General features: G+C 47.3%; 1 protein-coding gene across 1 annotated transcript in view; it reads left to right on the plus strand.

Moving 5' to 3' along the window:
- The window catches only part of CHRNE (cholinergic receptor nicotinic epsilon subunit), a 163,388-nt gene extending 148,802 nt beyond the window's left edge, over positions 1-14,586 (plus strand). The window contains exon 12 of the mRNA XM_069643923.1: positions 13,836-14,586. Coding sequence (XP_069500024.1) covers positions 13,836-14,003 — 168 coding nt within the window. The 3' untranslated portion in view covers positions 14,004-14,586. The remainder of the gene's footprint in view (positions 1-13,835) is intronic.
- The last annotated feature ends 5,121 nt before the right edge of the window (positions 14,587-19,707 follow it).

Raw genomic sequence — 19,707 nt, forward strand, 5'->3', positions numbered from 1 at the left:
AGGACTTTTAGAAAATAAATGGGTGAGAAACATATGGAGGGTGGAGGAAGGGAGGAGGGAATGATGGTAGGTAGAAATCATAGATGACAAGGAGTACTAAGTATATGTGGTAAGGTGGTCTCTTGGGTGGAAAATACAATGACAAAGGGATGGAAAAGTGGGAGCACTGTTATGAGGAGCGGCAACGGATGGGATTGCAATGAGGCAAGAAGAAAGAAACGGAGGATCCGGGGGGAAAAAACAGCAAAGAATTAACATATCACCCATAATGGGTAGTGGAGTACAAATAAGGGCGGGAGAAAGACGGGTAAAGGAGAAGGATGAAAGGAACGGGAAAAGACCGCCATGAAAAGGAAGGAGAGGCAGTCGGAAAAGAGGCTCCTTCTCCCCATACAGATACTGACCCAGAGTAGATTTGCAGAGGAAATGACGATCTCTTCATAGGTTGGCCTGGAGGAATGGATGGGCAACACATACTGATCCAATGCAGGTAAAGCTATCTGCCACTCCAAGCTTCCTCAACATAACGCTGGCCATCTTGGTGACTGTGGTGGAAGGGCAGCCCAGTTTCCTCACCCTTTACTCGCCAGAACTCAGACCTGCTCTTGAATGTAGCGGGTTGAGAGGGATTCAGCTGTGGGCAGGAGAAGAATTGTGCACCTGCCAATCAGTTACGGGTGCTTTCGGTAGAATCACCCATTGGCAAAGAGATTTGGTGGCTACTAGTGAACAGATCTTTATAATGTGGTGCAGCTCTGTAGGGATACAAGAGAGGATCCCACCCCTTCCTCTGTCTGTTAGAGTGCACTAAAATCAGTGGTGTCTCCCCCAGTGGTCAGAGAATGCAAATATCTCGGTAGACCCATCCAGTGGCCATGGTTGCCATGGTAGGGGATCCTTCCCAATTAGAGACCCACTTCAGATTAAGTTAAAAGGCTACTAAAGAACCCCCTCCAACCGCAGTATAGCTAGTTTGGGGTGCACTACTATCCCAGGCCCAGTTCATCCCAGTGCCTAGATACCCAGACTCAAACTACAGAATCTTGAGCATAAGGAGACCCATTTACCCACTCACGTCATGTGCGTGTGAACTTCTCAAATATGTATTTTTTGTGCACATTTCAAGCTCAACAAGCCGGTGGCGAAAGTTGGTTGATTCTTCTCCTTCGTGCCCTAAGATACACCCACGCCAGACAGAGACGAGAGCAAAGAAATTCAGCAGTGAGCATTTGAAGGGGAGTGACCACTCAGGACATGCTCAGAGACAAAGTCCATGAAACCCTGGTCTGCCATCCTGAAAAACGTTCTCCGAATGCTGCCACCGGGGAGCCTCCATGACCAAGGAAAGCCGAATTCTTCAGCTTGTGAATTTAGGTTTTATTTTTACTAGCCATTTGTATGGCCCTTATGTACAAGTGTTTCCAGGTGCCACAAGACAAAAAATAGGTGTCCGGGGGGAGGCATAGGAGAAAAAAAAGCAACAACAGAGATGGTTATAGTGGCCTTGTGACAATTCTACCATGCAAGTGCAAAGACAGAGGTGATACATGTGCAGGGGGAGTGTAAGTAGTGGGCAGGGGTAGAAGCAGAGAAGTTGCAGAGTGGGGGTCCCAGGGAGATGAGCAGGTTCTGATGGGGACCACGAAGGCAAGTGTCAGCGAAAAGGGGAAGGGAAGACAAGTGCAATGGACAAGGTGGACCAGATTCAGGCTAGTCCGGGGAAAGGTCCCCGAGGGCAAGTGCTGGTAAAGGATGCTGGGGTAGACTGGTCGGTGATGGTCTGGCCACACTATGACTCAGAAGGGACCAGACACAATTCACAGCGGCAGAGGGATACTTGGCACCAGAGGGGGAAGGAAGAGGAGGAACAGACAGTCTTGAGCAGTTTCTGGAACTTAAGAAGATCTGGCTCCAGTCTTTGGGGGGCAGGGAAGCTGTACCAAAGGGAGAAGCTGCCGAGGAAAAGGATCCACCTCCTGCTCTCTGCTTAGAGAAACGTCTGACCTGCAGAGAGTTGGAGCTAGAGGACCGAAGAACTCTAGCAGGGAGGTATTTAGGGAGAAAAAGCTGGATGTAGAGAGGTCCCAGACAGCCTTGTGGATGATGCAAAGGGTCTTGAACTTGGTCCTTGCGGTCACCGGGAGCCAGTGGAGAGATTTTAGGGCTGGAGAGATGCGGTCCCTGATCTTGAGGCCAAGGTTAAGTCTTGCAGCCCTAGTTTGGATTAGTTGAGGCAAAGGGAGGAAAGAGGCAGATTGATGAAGAGGCTGTTGCAGTAGTCCAGCCTAGAGAGAACCAGAGCTCTGGAGATGTTGAGCTTCGGGGGGAAGATGGGAAAGGGAGAATGCCTCTGAAGAGGTGAAGCTGAAAGTTGGACATCTTGGCAAGTTGCAGGGAGATGGAGAGAGAGGAGTCAAAGATGACCCCAAGGTTTTTCATCTTACAAGAAGGGGAGGGGACCTAAGGATGGTGGCCAGAGGGAGGAAAACAGAACTCAGGTGTCCCATTGAGATGGATCTCTGTTTTACTGGCATTAAGGTAGAGATTGTTTGCAGAGCACCACACCCGAAAAGCAGTCAAGCATGAAAGAGGAAGGAGAGGAGGTAAATGGGAACTTAAAGTGAGGAGAGAAGGTGGAGATCAGGTGGGCCAGAAGGGCATGGTAGATGTTGAACAGCCATGGCAATAGGATAGAGCCCTGAGGACGCCACAGGTAGAGAGTGAGGTGGGGGATAGGAACGGTCCAATTGCACTTGGGAGGGTCAGGTTAAAACGAAGGTGGTCAGCCACGCCAGTGCCCGGTCTGTGATGCCAGGGGTATCCTGGAGACGATTCATGAGGATTGTATGATTCCGAACAGAGTGTGAGAGCAGGTCTTCATGGGTGTTCAGGAGAGCAGTTTCCGTGCCTCTGGATGCTACGAAACCAGACTGGTGGTCGTGGAGGTAGCTAGCCAATTCAATGTGGTAGGTCAGTTGGGAGATTACCAACTTCTACAAGAGTTTGCCCAAGAAGAACAAGTTACTTCTTACCTTGTAACGTTCTTTCGACGGGATGTTCCTCCGACGTATTCCTCATCTTAGATATCTCCTTCCAGCTCTGCTGGCCTCGGAAAATTTTTTCTCTAGAGGGCGCTGCGCGTTGACGTCCTCCGAGTCGATGTCCTTCGACAGCCGCCGTATCGACGTCGACGTCATTCTGCCTATAAAGGCCGCGCGTAGCGTCCGTTGCTCAGTTCTGTTTTGTAGCCCACAATAATACTTTCTGGACTAACTAATCACCCTGAAGGAGCGTAAGCTGCAACAACAAGGGAAGTAGAACTGCGGGGATGGATGGGAGGGTCGATGAGGAATACGTCGGAGGACCATCCCGTCGAAAGAACGTTACAAGGTAAGAAGTAACTTGTTCTTCGAAGGGATTGTGTCCTCCGACGTATTCCTCATCTTAGATAGGCTCCCATAGCAGTATTCTATTATCGGAGGAGGGAGTACTGACTTCACGCTGTCTTCTATTGATGAATAGAATGCAGTACAGCCCTTCCAAACCTAGTCTCTTGACTGGAGGAGGAATCCAGATTGTAAAAACGTGTAAAGGTATGGACAGACGACCATGTAGCGGCCGCACATATGTCTTTAACCGGCACGCCTCTTTGGAGGGCCGATGAAGCTGCAATACCTCTGGTCGAATGAGCCCTAAGGTTTTGAGGGGGCTCTTTCCCTGCCAGTTTATAACATTCCAGAATGGCTAGAATGATCCATCTGGAAATGGTCTGCTTATTTATTGGTAACCCCAGCTTGTGACCTGTGTAACCTACAAACAGCTGGTCTGCCTGTCTTATCCTGGCTAGTCTACTAATGTAAAAACTTAAAGCCCTCCTAGGGTCTAGCCTGTGTAACCTCTCTTCCTCTTTCCCCGGGTGAGGAGGAGGATAGAAAGATGGTAGGGTAATCTTCTGAGTGATATGGAATTCAGAAACCACCTTTGGGAGGAAATTAGGCTTCACTTGCAGGACAACTTTGTCTTTGTGAAATATAGTATGAGGGGGTTTACAAGAAAGAGCTTGTAATTCGCTCACCCTTCTAGCAGATGTAAGTGCTATTAATAAAACAGTTTTAAGGGTAAGGAATCTTAACGAACAAGAATGGAGAGGTTCGAAAGGTGTACCCATCAGGAAAGTTAGTACTAAGTTTGAATCCCATAGGGGAACTTGGAATGATCTTGGGGGATAAACATTGGTTAACCCCTTTAGAAACTGTATTACCAAGGGTAATTTGAAATAGGATGGTTCTTCCGCAGTACGCTTAAAGATGGATAGCGCTGCGAGATAGCCCTTAATGGTGCCAACTTGAAGGCCTGAATTTGCCAAATATAGTAGGAAGGACAAAACCATTGGTGTACCACATGAAAAAGGGTCGATATTCTGTTCTCTACACCAGCTGCAAAATCTGTTCCAACGGCAGCGGTATAAAGACTTTGTTGCTGGCCTCCTTGCCGAAAGCAACACCTCCATAACGTCATCAGGGAGGTCCCAATCCTTGTACCTCAGCCTTTCAGAAGCCAAGCGTGAAGGTTGAGGGTTTTGATGTCTGGATGGAGAACCTGACCTCCCTTCTTTGAGAGGGTGTTTCTCTCTGAGTGGAAGTCGAATTGGAGGCCAGATGGACAAGTCTAGAAGGTCCGGGTACCACGTTCTCCTGGCCCAATCCGGGGCAATTAGGATCATGGTTCGCCAGAATCTTCTCAACCTCCTGTTCATTTGAGGAATGACAGGGACCGGTGGGAAAGCGTACAGAAGCGGAAACTCCCAGTCCACTATGAACGCGTCTCCCAGAGCTCCTCTCGGGGGAAATTCCCTTGAGCAGAACAGGTCGCATTTCCTGTTTAGGCTGGTGGCAAACAGATCTACCTGAGGGGTTCCCCAAAGGGCGAAGATCTCTTGAAGGACTTCCTGAGCTAGCTCCCACTCGTGGGAGACTGTGTTCTGCCTGCTCAGAGCGTCCGCTGTCAAGTTCTTCTCTCCGGCTAGGTGAACTGCCGATAGAGAGATTCCTTCTTGGATTGCCCAAAACCAGAGCTGCATCGCCTCTCTGCACAGGGGTAGTGATCCTACGCCTCCTCTTTTGTTGAGGTATGCATGGCCACCGTGTTGTCCGTCATTATCAGGACGTTCTTCCCTTGTACAGCTGGCAGGAACGCCTTCAACGCAAGTCTGATGGCTCTCAGCTCTAACAGGTTGATGTGTTGTCTAGACTCCGATGGAGACCAACGACCGCTGATGGTCAAGTCGTTGGCGTGGGCTCCCCACCCCGTGAGTGAGGCATCTGTGACTACTGTTATCTCCGGCCAGGGTTGCCAAAACTGTTCTCCTTTCAGAATGTTCTCCTGACAGGCCCACCACTGAAGGTCTCGAGCCACCTTGCCGGGAACCTGAAGAAGATCTGTCATTCTCCCTGAGAATTGTGACCACTGAGTCCTTAGTGCCCACTGGAGGGATCTCATTCTCAGGCGAGCCTCTGGCACTAGGAAAATGCAGGATGCCATGAGGCCTAGCAACCTCAAAAAGTCGAAGGCTGGGAGACGTTGGGCATGCTGGAACTTGGTAACCATCTGTAGAATATCTTGAGCCCCCACCTCTGGTGGCGAGGCTTTTCCCAGGGAAGTATCCAGGATCGCTCCTATGAACTGGAGTCTCTGCGATGGTATCATTTGTGACTTCTTTAAATTGAGGGAGAAGCCCAGTCTGTGAAGGAAGTGGCACACGTGATTTAGCTGGATCTGAGCTTGTTCCGGAGAAACAGCCCTGATCAACCAATCGTCCAGGTAGGGGTAGACGTGAATCCCTTCCCTCCTTAGACTTGCAGCCACTACCGACATTAACTTGGTGAAGACCCTCGGGGCGGAGGTCAGCCCAAATGGCAGCACTCGAAATTGATAGTGAGAGTTGCCAATTGCGAACCTCAGGTATTTCCTGTGTTTGAGATGGATAGGCACATGGAAATAAGCGTCCTGATGGTCCAGAGATACCAACCAGTCCTGGAACTGAAGGGCCTGGAGGATCTGAGAAAGAGTGACCATCTTGAATTTGTCTTTTCTGAGGAATTTGTTCAATTCTCGCAAGTCCAAGATGGGTCTCAGTCCTCCGTCTTTCTTTGGAATGAGAAAGTAAGGGAAGTACCAGCCCTTGTTCCTCTCTACAGTTACCGGTTCTATGGCACCTTTCTCTAGCAGGTCCCAAATTTCCTGCAAGAGGAGCGGATCTGGAGCTTTCTGAGAGCTGATCCCCGGTGGATGACTCTGAGGTATACGTAGGAAAGGCAGGCAGTAACCTTGGGCAACTGTTTCCAATGCCCAAGCATCTGACGTGATAGCCTGCCATACCGCCAGATGTTGAGTCAACCTGCCTCCTACAGGTGTCCTTTGAGGGAAGTCCTCAGAGTGGTTTTGGGGCGGCTGATGCAGATGCCGATGGTAAAGAGGCACCTGCTGTTGCTGCGGCTTTTGAATATCTACCCCGTCCACCTCGGGTAGTTCTTCTTTGACCCCTTTGAGCCGGTCGTCCTCTACCTCTTCCGAATGCGGAATAGAAGCGAAAGGACTTGCCCCTCGCAGAGGTTCCTGTGGGACGAAAAGGAGTCTGACGGATTGCAGCTCCTAGGGATTTTGCTGCTGCTTTTGAAGTTTGCAGTTTCTCTAAACTGTCATCCGCCTTTTTCCCGAACAAAGAAGAGCCATCGAATGGCATGTTCAAGAGCCTGGCTTGCACATCTGGGGCAAAACCCGACTTTCTCAACCAAGCGAATCTCCTGGTTGATGTACTTGCCGCCATTGCTCTGCTGATACTGTCACCTGAATCAATGCCCGTCTGGAGGGATTCGCACATAGCGTCTTTACCGTCCTGTATAATATTCAGGAACGCATCCCTTTCTTCTCCCTCCGGGATGCAGTCAGCCGCTGTAGAAGCACACTCCCAAAGTGTATGGCTGAACCTAGCAAGGGTGCAAGTAGCATTAACAGATTTTAATGCCATGCTACATGCTGAAAAGACTTTCTTTGCCATAGTATCATATTTTTTATCGTCCCTGTCCTGTGGGACGGTAGGATAAGCCGTCTTGACATCGGTAGAGGATGCTGCCTGTACCACCAGACTTTCTGGGGATGGGTGTTTAGACAAAAACTCTGGGTCTGTAGAAGATACCCTGTACTTTGTAGACAGTTTTTTATTTACTGCTGGTACTACATCTGGGGTTTCCCAGTTTGTCATGATCTTTCTCTGAAGAGCTTTATGAAAAGGCACCACAGGATCCTCCTGTGGGCCTTTGTCAAGAATATCCGTGAGGTCATCTTGTTGGAAAGATTGTGAAGGTGCAGACCACCCCATGAACTCTGTAATCCTGGCCATTAAGGCTCTGTAGGGGGTTTCAGCATGCTCCCCTGGGTCTGGCTTAGCAAACTCCACCTCAGGGGAAGTGTCTAACCCACTTGCCTCATGTAAAGAATCATGAAGATCCTTTAACCTGCGCTCTTCAGATGAAAATTCCTCTCTAACTGGGGTTACAGGTCCCTGTAACTCAAATGTGTCTTCCTGTTCAGACAAATCACCCTCTTCTAAAATTGAGGATATAGTTCTCAATTGTTCTGAACTCATAAAGGGAGAAAATCCCATTTCCAAGGCAGAGGCTTCGAGCGTGGCGTCGAAAACAGAGGCGGAGGCCTCGAAGACCTCGACAGAATTGGAATTCTACTCGACAATATCGAAGCCATCGACGTCGAGGGCCTGGGGATAGTCACTGGATGTGTGGTAACCGTGACTTTTCTTGGCGTCGACGCCGGCGTCGAGTCGACAGACCCGTGTGTCGAAGGTCCCTTCGACAACGGCGTCGAAGACATCGACCTCGACGTCGACGGAACCTTCGTCGACGGAACCTTCGAGGAAGGTTTGGAGGTCATAGTTCTGCTAGAGGGTTCAAGACGCGCTCGAGAGGTTTCTTTCGCCGGGTACTGCGACTCGCGGCGTTTTTGACCTTCGGGTCTTTCGACCAGAGCATCGCTCTCGGCAGTCTCCGAGGGGGTCGAGGCCGCTTTCTCGAAGACGCTCATCATATTTTTTCGGAATTCCTCCCATTCAGCCCGGGAACTATGTTTCGTGGAGCAAGATTCTTTTTGGCGAAACAGAGGAAGAGGAAGACGGAGAAGGGGATCTTCGACGTCTCCTCTTCGAGTGCTTCGATCTCGAGGAGTGATGATACCCACTCCGAGACCTGGAGCGCGAATGGTGACGAGGAGATGAATGTCTCGACTTCGTCGACGAAGAAGAAGCTTTAAAAGTCTTACCTTTCTCCAGCTTCCCCCTACGCTCCTTCAGGGCCTTAGCTGTCATGGACATACAGTCCTCGCATTCCGAACAATGGTGTTCAGCTCCCAAAGACAAATTCTGTGAGGATCAGTCAACGACATCTTTTTCCCACAATCTCGACATTTCTTGAAGCCGGATCGAGGAGTTGTCGGTTCCGACGAGGAAGCCATCGAGTACGGATCGAATAACTCGAGGTAAATAGGATTAATCTGACTAAGAACTGAGCAACGGTATTCCGAGACACTGAGTAAGCGCGGAAAAAACGGAACTGAGCAACGGACGCTGCGCGCGGCCTTTATAGGCAGGATGACGTCGATACGGCGGCTGTCGAAGGACATCGACTCGGAGGACGTCGACGCGCAGCGCCCTCTAGAGAAAATTTTTCCGAGGCCAGCAGAGCTGGAAGGAGATATCTAAGATGAGGAATACGTCGGAGGACACAATCCCTTCGAAAGGGGTGATAGAAATAGGGCGATAGTTAGCCACGTAAGAAGGGTCTGCAGACGGCTTTTTAGGAGAGGGTGCACAAGAGAGTGCTTGAGGGGTTGTGGGAAAAAGCCAATGGCAAAGGAGTGGTTACAGAGGTCAGCCAAGGAAGGGGCAAGGGAGGAGATGGTGCCCTTGATATTTCTGGAAGAGCAGGGGAACACTGTTTGGAGGAGACTTGCATAGAGCAGACTACTCTAGGGACCTCATCTGGTGTGATGAGAGAGAAAGAAGACAGTATGGAGCGGGAGGAGGGAGAGGGGAGCCAAGGGAGGCGAAAGAAGAGAGGGGGCGGGGAGAGGAATCGAGGACAGTGAGGACAAGATGTGCGAAGTGGGAGGCCAGTGCAGTGCAAAGGGCATGGGAGGGAAGAGGGGAGGAGGAGACTGCAGTAGGATTGGCAAGTTCCTTGCAGATTTTGACAAGTTTAGCTGTGTTATTGGTGGCCCCAAAGATGCAGGCTTGGACATGAGCCCTCTTCTTAGAGTGGATGGTGAGACAATATTGCCTTTGGAGTAGGCGGCAGGCCAGTTTGTCAGAGGATGAACCTGAGGCCTGCCACTTCCGCTCAGCAGCTTTGCACTTGTGTTTCAAAGCTACCAAGTTGGAGTCATACCAAGAGTTGCCTTGGCTGGCAGCCTTCATGCTGATCCTCATGACAAGGGCAAGGATGTCACGGGTATTGGAGTTGGAGGTTTGACAGTGCAGAAGCGAAAGGAGCTCGGAAGGTTACTCTAATCGACCCATTTATTGGCCAATGTTGAATTAAAAGGTCTTCCCAGAGTTATTTACAAAGGTTCAGAATACTGGGGTGCTGTCAAGCATGCCCCATGGGGGTGACCATTTATTTATTTATTAGTTTAGTAAAACTCCACATACCCTCAAAGCATTGCAGAGTTGTCCACCTGTGTAAACAAAAATCTACGAAAGAGTATACATTCGGGTCATTGCCCAGGTTAAAATACAGAATACTAATATGATTAAAAAGAAAATAACACCAACAGGATAGGAAAGCAGCAGAACTCGGGATGTGGGAATACATACATCCAAGATTCACACACAGACCATATTAGCCAAAAGCAAAAGTAAACAGTCATGGCTTAAGACCCTAATGAAGCAGCAAATGGGGTATTTCAATATCTAAACCTACTTGAGGAGAATTTCAGATGCATGCCGCTAGGTCAGTAAAAGACTACTACTGTATCTTAAAAAATGTTTAAACCTGGGAGCAGCACATTTAGGAACAGTGCTGCTCATGGTTTCTTGGGAACCCCGAACACTATTAGCGTCTAAAAGAAGGTAACCTTTCATGCTTGTTTGGATGGCTTTGTGGGCAAGGCGCGCTTCCTTGATTAATATCTGTTCATATAGGGGCAATCAATAGAGAGACCGCAGGATGGGGGTGATGCGATCTTATTATCCAATTCCACGCACAATCCGAGATAGAAATCAGCAAAATCCTCGTAATATTTGCCATCACAGCATAACCTGAACCCAGGCGAGAAATCACCAGGGCCTGGACATCTGTGCACAGGTTAGGCGACCGCATTAGTTGCTGAACTTTCCAAGGCAAACATAGTTGGCCATTTACTGACTTGGCAACAGCTTGAATGTGGCTTTTTCAGGTTCCGTGATGAATGCCAGTGACTTCACCAGGCAAGTCTCTAGGGTCTGTTCATGCTATTTTACTTTTGCAAAACAACGGTAGCTGTAGGAACAATTAATCAATTTCTGCAGATACTCAAAAAGTATCACGATGACACAGATTGAGTTGTGTCTTGAGAAGAGACCCTGGTGGTGGCTTTATCTAGTGCTCCTTCTACAGCCGCATCTACCAGGACACAGCGAAGTGCTCAAGGTTTTGGCGTGTCTTTCAGTTCCATTGTAAAACATTACATGAATTCCAACATCCTGCTACATCCGGGTGGTGCGTGAATACCCTTACCTTCATCACTGCTTTATTAAAATCACAGGTCTCTGAAGTCCCCTTCTTCATGATTTACGAAGCTTGCTGCTCAATCTTTCAAGCCGTCAGGCTGTATCAACCCTTGTGCATGAAAGAAATACTTGGCATTGCGGGCAGACATGGAATATCCCATCCACCTTCTCCTGTTTGCTCCTAAAACACAAGCCAGTCCCCACAAAGCTAGTGTGTAGTTCCTGATCTTCTCCTTTTCTATCAACCATCATGACCACAATTTTGTTCACTCGTAATCCGAATCCCTATTCTTCACATCCTTGATCTAAATGTCCAACATTGCTGTTGGATTAGATTTTGTACTACATTGTTCCAACCTTTATTCAATGCATATGTGATGTTTGTGAACACTGCACTGGCCTTATGGCAGGGTCAAATACAAAAAGAATATACACTTTCAAATTTTTGCTTTACGATGCAGCAATCAAACCTCACTTGGAAGCCTTCTCTCACTCAATTCAATGTCGTGATCTTGTGCCGCAGATGGAGCAGAGTTTCTTCTTTGTGAGAAATACATTTTTTATTTTCCCTCAAATAAAAAATCTTGGACCCTTTAACAGATATCCTCATAAACCAAAAGCTTGGTAGGGCAGCCGGCTCTGATTCAGTGCGGGAATTTCCATTTGCGTCTTCACCTCTGAAAGCTCTGTCTCAGCCGATTCCCCACATGTAACTAAGGAAAAACAGAAGGTATATCTATGGGTAAAAGGTCCAATATCCTGGGAGGGAGCACCTTGGGCTGACCGACTCCGCAGAAGTTCTGAGTATTCATTTTGTTTGGACAATTCAATCCTTCATGGGTAACTTGATGGAAGACGTCCCATTCCTATAACCATTAGGAAAATGCCAGTCTCTATTTTGTGAAATGTGTCCAACAGGGTCACTCCTGCTCATGCTACCGTGGGGTGTACCGTGGATGTGATGTTCCATGCGCAGGTGCATAGAGTTTCTTGAGAGAGGCCACAATACCTCCCTTGTGCTGCTTATGCCTCTCGCTGTTCTGGCATTTGCAGTGGCTCTCATTGCAACATTTAAGCCTATTTCAAGAGCTGAGCGTTATCTCCAGCCAGAACCATCAGAATGTGTTGATTGTAAGCAAGAGTCCTTGGCACTCAAGTACTTTAATCGTCCTTTTAGGATTATAGAATATGTGCACGCTTGGGAGTAAAGAACACCTCAAGCGTAAGCCTAGAGCCACATGACTTACACAAGCGGAACATGCACCTCCCATAGTTGATCGTCAGCATCTAGAAGCTATACCCAGGGGTAACGCACTGGTCTTGGAAGCAAGAGCACACAGAGCAACAGAGGTTCGAATCCCGCATCCGCGCTCTGAAACCGAACTTGGGTACGGTATTAAGCGTGTTACGTGCATGCTACAGAAAATAGTCCAGTGTCCTCCATGGACATCTTCGGCAGGCAGTGGGGTCAGGACTAGGACACCTTTCTTCTCCGTTTGTCAAGGAGGTTTGGGGATACCTTGCCTTTGATTCCAGTGGTTCCACTGGTGCTTGAGATGTTCAGACATGGCTACTCTTGAGTATCACACATTCAACCAGCGCCTCTGATCGTCTGTCGATAGATGGGATTCTCTCCTCCTCTGTTGCAGAAAAAGGAGGGTCCATCAATTCCACCTTCCAGGGCTCAACATGAAATTTAGGCTCCTAAAACAAAGCAATCTGTCATGGAAATGTGCCTGTCTGTAGAATTTGGGGAGCAACACTACTAGCTGTCTCATGAAAAGCAAGGGCATGTGCTTTTGGAACTGGGTATTGGAGGTGAAGCAATACTCACAGCTCCTATGTTGATTTGTATGTATTGTTTGACTCAGTCTTATAGCAGAGGGCATTAAGGTTGATCCTAATAAAGTTTATTGGAAGATCTGTGGGCCCTGACAAAACACCCCAGATGGGAGTCTCATTGTCCAATTCAGTCACAAAGAGCCATTCCCATTGATCTTTTTGTATGTATGCACTTCCCAGAAAACTGTTCTTGTATGATGACCGAATTTCTGTTCAAGTGCCATAGTGATCAACAGCAGAAACTCTTGATCACTATAGTGCTTCAAAACATGATATTCCACCATAAGAGTGACCATTCATAAAATCCTCACCAAGCTTCCATTGGCTGTTTAGGGAAATAAAATGTTGCAATTCAAAGGGCAATATTAAGGTATTGCATCGGAGCTTCAAAACATTTAAAAGGATGAGGTATTTTTACAGGTGTTTGAAAGAAAAAGAAGGCGGCATTTTGTGGAATAGCTGTAGTCTGATTTGATGCCCATTGACATCCCAATGCCGTTTTGTTATACAAACCAGGCAATCATTCTCCCGGTGTTCATTAGAGTCTTTACTCACTTTCAAAACAAGAGTCCTTACCAAGATCTTAAGGAGACATTATCCTTGTACACAACCTTTACATACATGATTAAGTCTCCTAGTAGTCACCATATTCTTAACTCCATTGTCCCTTCAATCATACTCTGCGTCAACTCCTCTTGCCACAAGCATCCGTGTTCACCACGCCAGAGCTAAGGTGGTGCAAGTGAATTTCCAAAAGCATGTCCCAATAAGTGAAGTCTACTGAGCAGCCACCCAGGCTGCTTATCATACCCTGTTAACTAAGGTGAGCAGAGCCTGGTTTAAAAAGTCACCAGCCAAGTCTGTCACTTTGTGCTGGGAAATTGATTGAAAGGTTTTGGGAATATGAAGGCTCTTGAAGTACGGGTTAGGGAAGTCATCCACCATTATTCCCATGCGATATACCACTCTAATACTCCAGTGGGTAGATTGACAAAACTAAAAGGTAAGGCATGCAGTAGTTGCAGGAGGACGGAGTCTGGACTGAATGGGAGGCCTACACCCATTCATGTTTAGTTGTTTCACACCATTTGATATTGTCTCACTTTTCCCTGGGTTCCTTGAATTTGTAATGTGAAGCAGCCTGAGATTTAGGAATGCCAGTGTTTATGGTAAGCAACAACCTGTTTCATCATGGTTTCCTCTGTTCCTTTTTCAGGAAATGGGGAACTGGGTCTTCATCGGGAAGGTAGTGGATAACCTGTGCTTTTGGGCGGCCATCTTACTCTTCACCATCGGCACTTTAGGAATTTTCATCATGGGCCACCTGAACAATGCCCCCGACCACCCATTCCCTGGAGAAACCAAACAGTACTATCCGAAGTAATCTCCTCCCTTCTGCCCGCATTCAGGGTGCAATATGACATTTTCCTCCACAAAGCTGTTTGAGCAGGGGACATGCACCACGGCGAAAGACAAGAGACCAATGCAAACTTGAACCATGCGTGGGACGTCTAGTCGAATGGTGGCAGCACTGTTGATCGAGACCAGGCCTGCGCTTTAATGTACAGAAACAGGTTGAGCCTTTAAAGCTAAGTTTCTATTGATAAACAATCTAGAAATAAATTCAGAGAAGAGATTTGAAGTACCTACAAAGCCTACATTTCCTTGAGTTCTGAACGATGACCTACCTTCTGTGCAATGTTTTCCACATTCAGTGCTGGTGCTATCGGCTTGAGTCACATGGCTGGAAAATGGTGGACAGAGAAAAGCTCTGGTCGGCCCAAGTCCACCTGCACACCGAGGAGGCTGTCCGACGCGCAGAAAGATGGTCAAGTCTATTATTGTTGAACGATGTCTCTAAAATGTACATACATGATGATAATAAGGTTTGCCAAATGATTTGTCTGTTTGAGTTACTACCATAACAGATATATTCTGTGAGAAATAAATTGTGTAAATTAAATAGGGACTTGCTTCTTTCCTGGTCTCCTTTAAATCTGTGTTGACCCTTTTTCTGTTTCAATAATTTTTCTTTTCCATTATCCCCCCTTTCTTTACCCTATTTTCCTGCTTCACTATTGCATCCCTTTGTATATCTATTGGCACAGAAAATGGGACTGCATAACTGCAGCCATCTTTGTTTGGTTAGTAATAAATATCAGCATTTCTTTAAAATGAATACTATTGACATTTTGAAACTATTAGTCTATATTGAGGAAGGTGTAATTTCATATAATGACACTGAATGTGATACAAGCTTCATGTTGCAAAAACACTTCCACAGCGAGATGATGTTTAGGGGGGAATGTCCTATGTTGCAAGGGTTGCGCCAAAGCTGCACGAGTGCTCCTCTCTTTTGTTCTCCCTGTATGTGAATGGCATGGTGGTGGAGGAGCTGTCAGTTGTGTGTGGAAGCACCATGCCTGAATGAACTCAGATATGCAATTCTGTTATTTGCTGGGCCCACAGAAACATCTAGATCTGTGTAGTAACATCTGTAGAATGGAGAGCCTGGAGCGTAACTTCTCTAAAACCAAATGCATGATGCTTCACCCCAGGTACTCCCTTAAATTCAATCTTTTTGCATGGTGACAAAATCAGAAAGTTCCAGTCCCCAGACTACCTGAGGGTGGGTGATTAAGTTATGATGGACCATCGTGCCCCCCATGTGGTAAAGGGGAGCCTACCACTAGTGAGACTCGGTGGAGGAACCGTACGATTCTTGAAGTGATATGGAGGTAGATTAACTACACCAGCATTGGGTGTATATTGTAGCCACCGTTCCTGGTGCTCTCCAGTGGGCTGAACCTTTGGAGAAAGGAACACGTCCTAGATGCTGTAACTAAAAAGTCCATCTCATCCTTAAGAGGCGTTTGATGCACCCAGTTCGATAACCAAATATTTTGCTGCAATTTTAGCTGGATCGTTTCAGAATCACTCTTGAAGCGCTCATCAAACCTTTATATTATTGGTTTGCAATTTCGAGCTTCCCTACCTCGATAAGATTTTGAGAGGCAACGGTTCCTCAAACGACATGGGCTGAGTGCGATTTGAAATGATGTGGAAACATGGTCGTACGTATGTTACGCTCACCTGGCTCCCACAGAGGCATCGGTCTGAACTGGACAGCTGCGGTCTCCACCAATGTGCCACGTAGGGCCGAGATGACGGACTGGACTGGCCCACCTAGCTTCTTTTGCTTGGCCCGTAGGAATATTTTTCTGTAAATGGAGAAAGGGAATTAACCACCGTGGGGTTGAGCGTAAATCCCGCCACCCCTGCTGTTCTCCCCACAGATCACCTTTGATGTCCCCTCTTATAGTCTCACCTGATGGTTTGAAAAGATGAGCTCTCCATCCTGCTTTGAGCGCAGGGGCGCGTTGATAACCAGTTGCTTCACTGGCTTGAAGGAATTGGTGAGTTCCAGAACAATATTGACTCCGAAAAGTATGTAGTTCGTAAGAGTTCACATGTCTGACTTTCACTCTTGTCCGATTCCTTGCAGCTTGACCCCAGCGAAGAGTTCCCCGTGGTAGCTGATGAAGTTCAGGTAAGGATTTGGCTTATCCTACACAGTTCAATAAAATAAGGCCAGAATGTTACCTGTGGCTTGCTCCCTTATTCAGGTGTGGAGAGAAAATATGAAGTTCGGGAAATAATGCCTCTGGCGGTAAAATTAGGTAAGTCTATTGTGGTGAGAAGAGTTCCTCTTGTTTGTCCCTTCGTCTCACTTTGTTGTCCTTTTGTTCCCCTTAGGGGCCGGGGTACGGCGAGGGTGCAATGGAGACTGCGCCGACCCGTGAAGAGGAATAGTACCTCCGGCGGTAATCAGATAAGTCTATGGGGGTAGTTACTATTGCCTCCGTTTATTCCCTTGGCTCACCTTTGCTGTTCTTGTGTTCCCCTTTGGTGCCGGAGTGCGGCGGGAACAGGCAGATGGATGCGGTGGATTGTGAGGATGCTGTGAAGGCCGGTGAGTTCAGTGCGGCACTGCAGCAGGCGAGGCGGCGCGTAAATGCTTCTTTCTTCCAGCTCGAAGACGCGGTGGATCCGGAATTCAGGTAAGGATCAAAGGTTTTGCTCTTATTCTAACCTCTTCTCCTTCTGTTCCTCCCTTTTTCTAGGAGCTGCAGACTTGAGGCGGGCGTGGCAGAAGACTGGATGCAGGCTTGCAGACACGGTGAGCGTTACGCTGCTGGATGCAGAATAACACAAAGCGTGTGATGCTCTTCGGGCGTGGTTTAAATAGCCTCAAAGTAGTACTAGGTAAGTATTCCTCCCCAGCCCCACCCAAGTAAAAAATAGTCCCTAGGTAAAATAGTCCCTTCCAAGCCTCATTTGGCTCGGAGCTCTGCAGCATGGTCTGCATCAGGTAAGTTCTACTCTATGAGCCTAATGCCTATGGCGCCAGGACTGACTCTCCATATGAGCCTGGCGCCATAGGTGCCAGGACCGCACCCAAACAGCCCCTAGCAGGGGTTTTAGGGCTTGCTCAAAATAACGTGATGCCTGCTTCCGGGGTTGCTGGACCTGGTCTTGTTCCCCGGGGGTAGGCATCATGACACGTAATTAGTCTGGACATGCTCCCTAGGAGTTACATGCACCCCTGGTAGAGGGACCAGAGGAACATGCCGGTCAGATGTTGGGTATTGCTATCTTCTGGGACACCTCTCACTTTGAACATCCTGGAGGACGGTCTCTGTTTTCCACACTATGTACTCCTTGCGGCAGCATCAACTTGTGGGCGCCGGATATAACTTTACTTTCATGCCAAACAACTAGACCGCATGCTGTGAAACAGCATTGGTCTTTGCGCCCGCCATCTTGGAATCAAAAATGGCATCTGCAAATTGGATAACAAACTGTGATCCTGTATCTCCAGGACAAAATATTGGCATCATTCTTTTTACTACCCATAATTTTTTAACAGATATATGTCTAAGTGTGTACCAGAAATATATTTTTTATTGATAAATAATTGCCAATTTTGAAGTGCAACCAAAGTGGAACCAAAATAATTGAAATTCCCCTTGTTCCACTGAAACGGGAGTAAAAGAGATCTTCTGAACATATCGAGATCTGATGTTAAAGTGGCATTGGCCATATTTTTAAATATATAACAGAGGAGGAAAGGATATAAATGTATGGATTGAAGTGGCCATTGGATTCACAGGGTGCGTCGAGACTGAATCTTGTTGGACTAGACATACAGGTCAGTCAAGCATGTTTGATTGTGCTTGCATCATATATTACAAAGGCATTTGGAGTGCACTTACATCATTCTTGGTCATGCTGATGAAGCTAGTCCCTGGGGTCTGGTGGCAGGGCCTTAACGATATTGGGAAATTGAAAGATTATTTGTGAAGAAACAGACTCCATTCAATCCCGATATTGAGGCCAGCCTGAACAGTGTTGAGATCGTAAACCCATTTTTGTTCCAATTGTCTTAACTTACGATCTCAGTCACCTCCCAGAGGGTGGACTGGCACTGTTTGAATTATAAACAACTCTATATCTTCTTCGGTGTGTTCAGCCTTGACAAAAAGGGCTACTAAACGTTTTTCGGGCACTGAGTTTTTGACACACGACCGATGTTCGCAGATTCTCTGCTTAATGGGTCTCTTTGTCTTGCCGATGTGTAATAGCCCACATGTGCATGTGATAGCATAAATTGCCCATGGAGTATTGCAATTTGTGAAGTTTTTTAGATGCCAGATGCGGCCATTCATGTTAACCATTTTCAAATTTTTAGTCAAGCGGCACACTGAGCAGTTCCCACATTTAAGGTGTCCAGTGACTGGCGGTGTGAAAACAAAGTCAAAATATCGAGGCTGAGTACCCCAAAAGGAAATACACCGAACACGGGTTACAAAGAAACATACAAAGTACTTTATTTTATACTGAATTCAGTTACGAAGAACAGAGCAAAATCAGATCGCTATCGGCCCTCAGTGCAACACAGTGAACTCCAGCGTGGTTCAGTGTGTTCAGTGAGAGACGCTGTACATTAGAATTCATGGCTCTTTTATACTATTTGCGAACACGATGTCCAACCCTACTTCGGGTTAATATTCCTCTAATACATTACTGATCTAGGGTTCATGCCAAGTCCGCACATCCACATGTAACTGGTTTTCTTTTAACACATATCAACAAGCCTACACAGTAACTGTGTATTCTGGGATTTCCCATGCAGGTCTTCTCAAACATTAATACAATGTAGTTAAACAAGTGTTCTACGTTCAGTATTTGAATATATTGTTCTTAACATATGCTCGTAGATTAGTTTCTTGCACGAGTAATCCTTTACACACAGGTCAACGAAGGACAAGGTCTCAGTTCACGACCTCAACAAGTGGCCTGCAGGCAAGTTACATATTGTCACGATGCCCGCTCCCCTTTGGACAGCGTCCTGGCGCCTATGGCGCCAGGCTCATAGAAAACGTCAGTCCTGGCGCCATAGGCGCCAGGCTCATTATGAAAGTGTTTGGGTGCACTTACCTGATGCAGACCATGCTGCAGAACCCCGGCCTCCTTGAGGCCTGAAAGGAACTACTTTACCTGTGGGACTCATTTACCACCCGGGCGTGGTCGGGGAAGGATACATACCTGATTGGAGGAAGGACACATTCTAGGAACTTCTTCCAAGGCTATTTAAACCACACCCGATCAGCCACTTGTGCTTCGCGTTGTTCTGCATCTAGCAGCTGGACGCTCACCATGTCTGCTCCTGCATCTTGACTTCTGCCACACCTGCCAGCATCCTGAATCACCTGCAAAGGAAGGGAACAAGAGAACAGAAGAAGGAAAAGGCCTCACCTGCTAAATCTGCATCCCAGAGACATTTCGCTGACAATCCTGAAAAGGAAGACATTTATTTTTAAAAGTACATTGCATCGATCGCTGCAGCGCCGCATTCTACTCACCTTTACAGGGCGCCTCCATGTTCAGCAGCGACCATCCGGATTCACAGTCGCGCCCCCGCGCCTAGGGAGAAAAAGACAAGAACAAAGGTGAGAGAAAGAAGGGAAAAGGGAAGCTAAAACTCCATGTGAAGACTTACCTATTGGGTCATTCCCTTTTCATTT

Source organism: Ambystoma mexicanum, chromosome 1p (genome assembly GCF_040938575.1).
Source record: "Ambystoma mexicanum isolate Mex_15411 chromosome 1p, UKY_AmexF1_1, whole genome shotgun sequence".
In the NCBI taxonomy this organism is placed as follows: Eukaryota; Metazoa; Chordata; class Amphibia; order Caudata; family Ambystomatidae; genus Ambystoma; species Ambystoma mexicanum.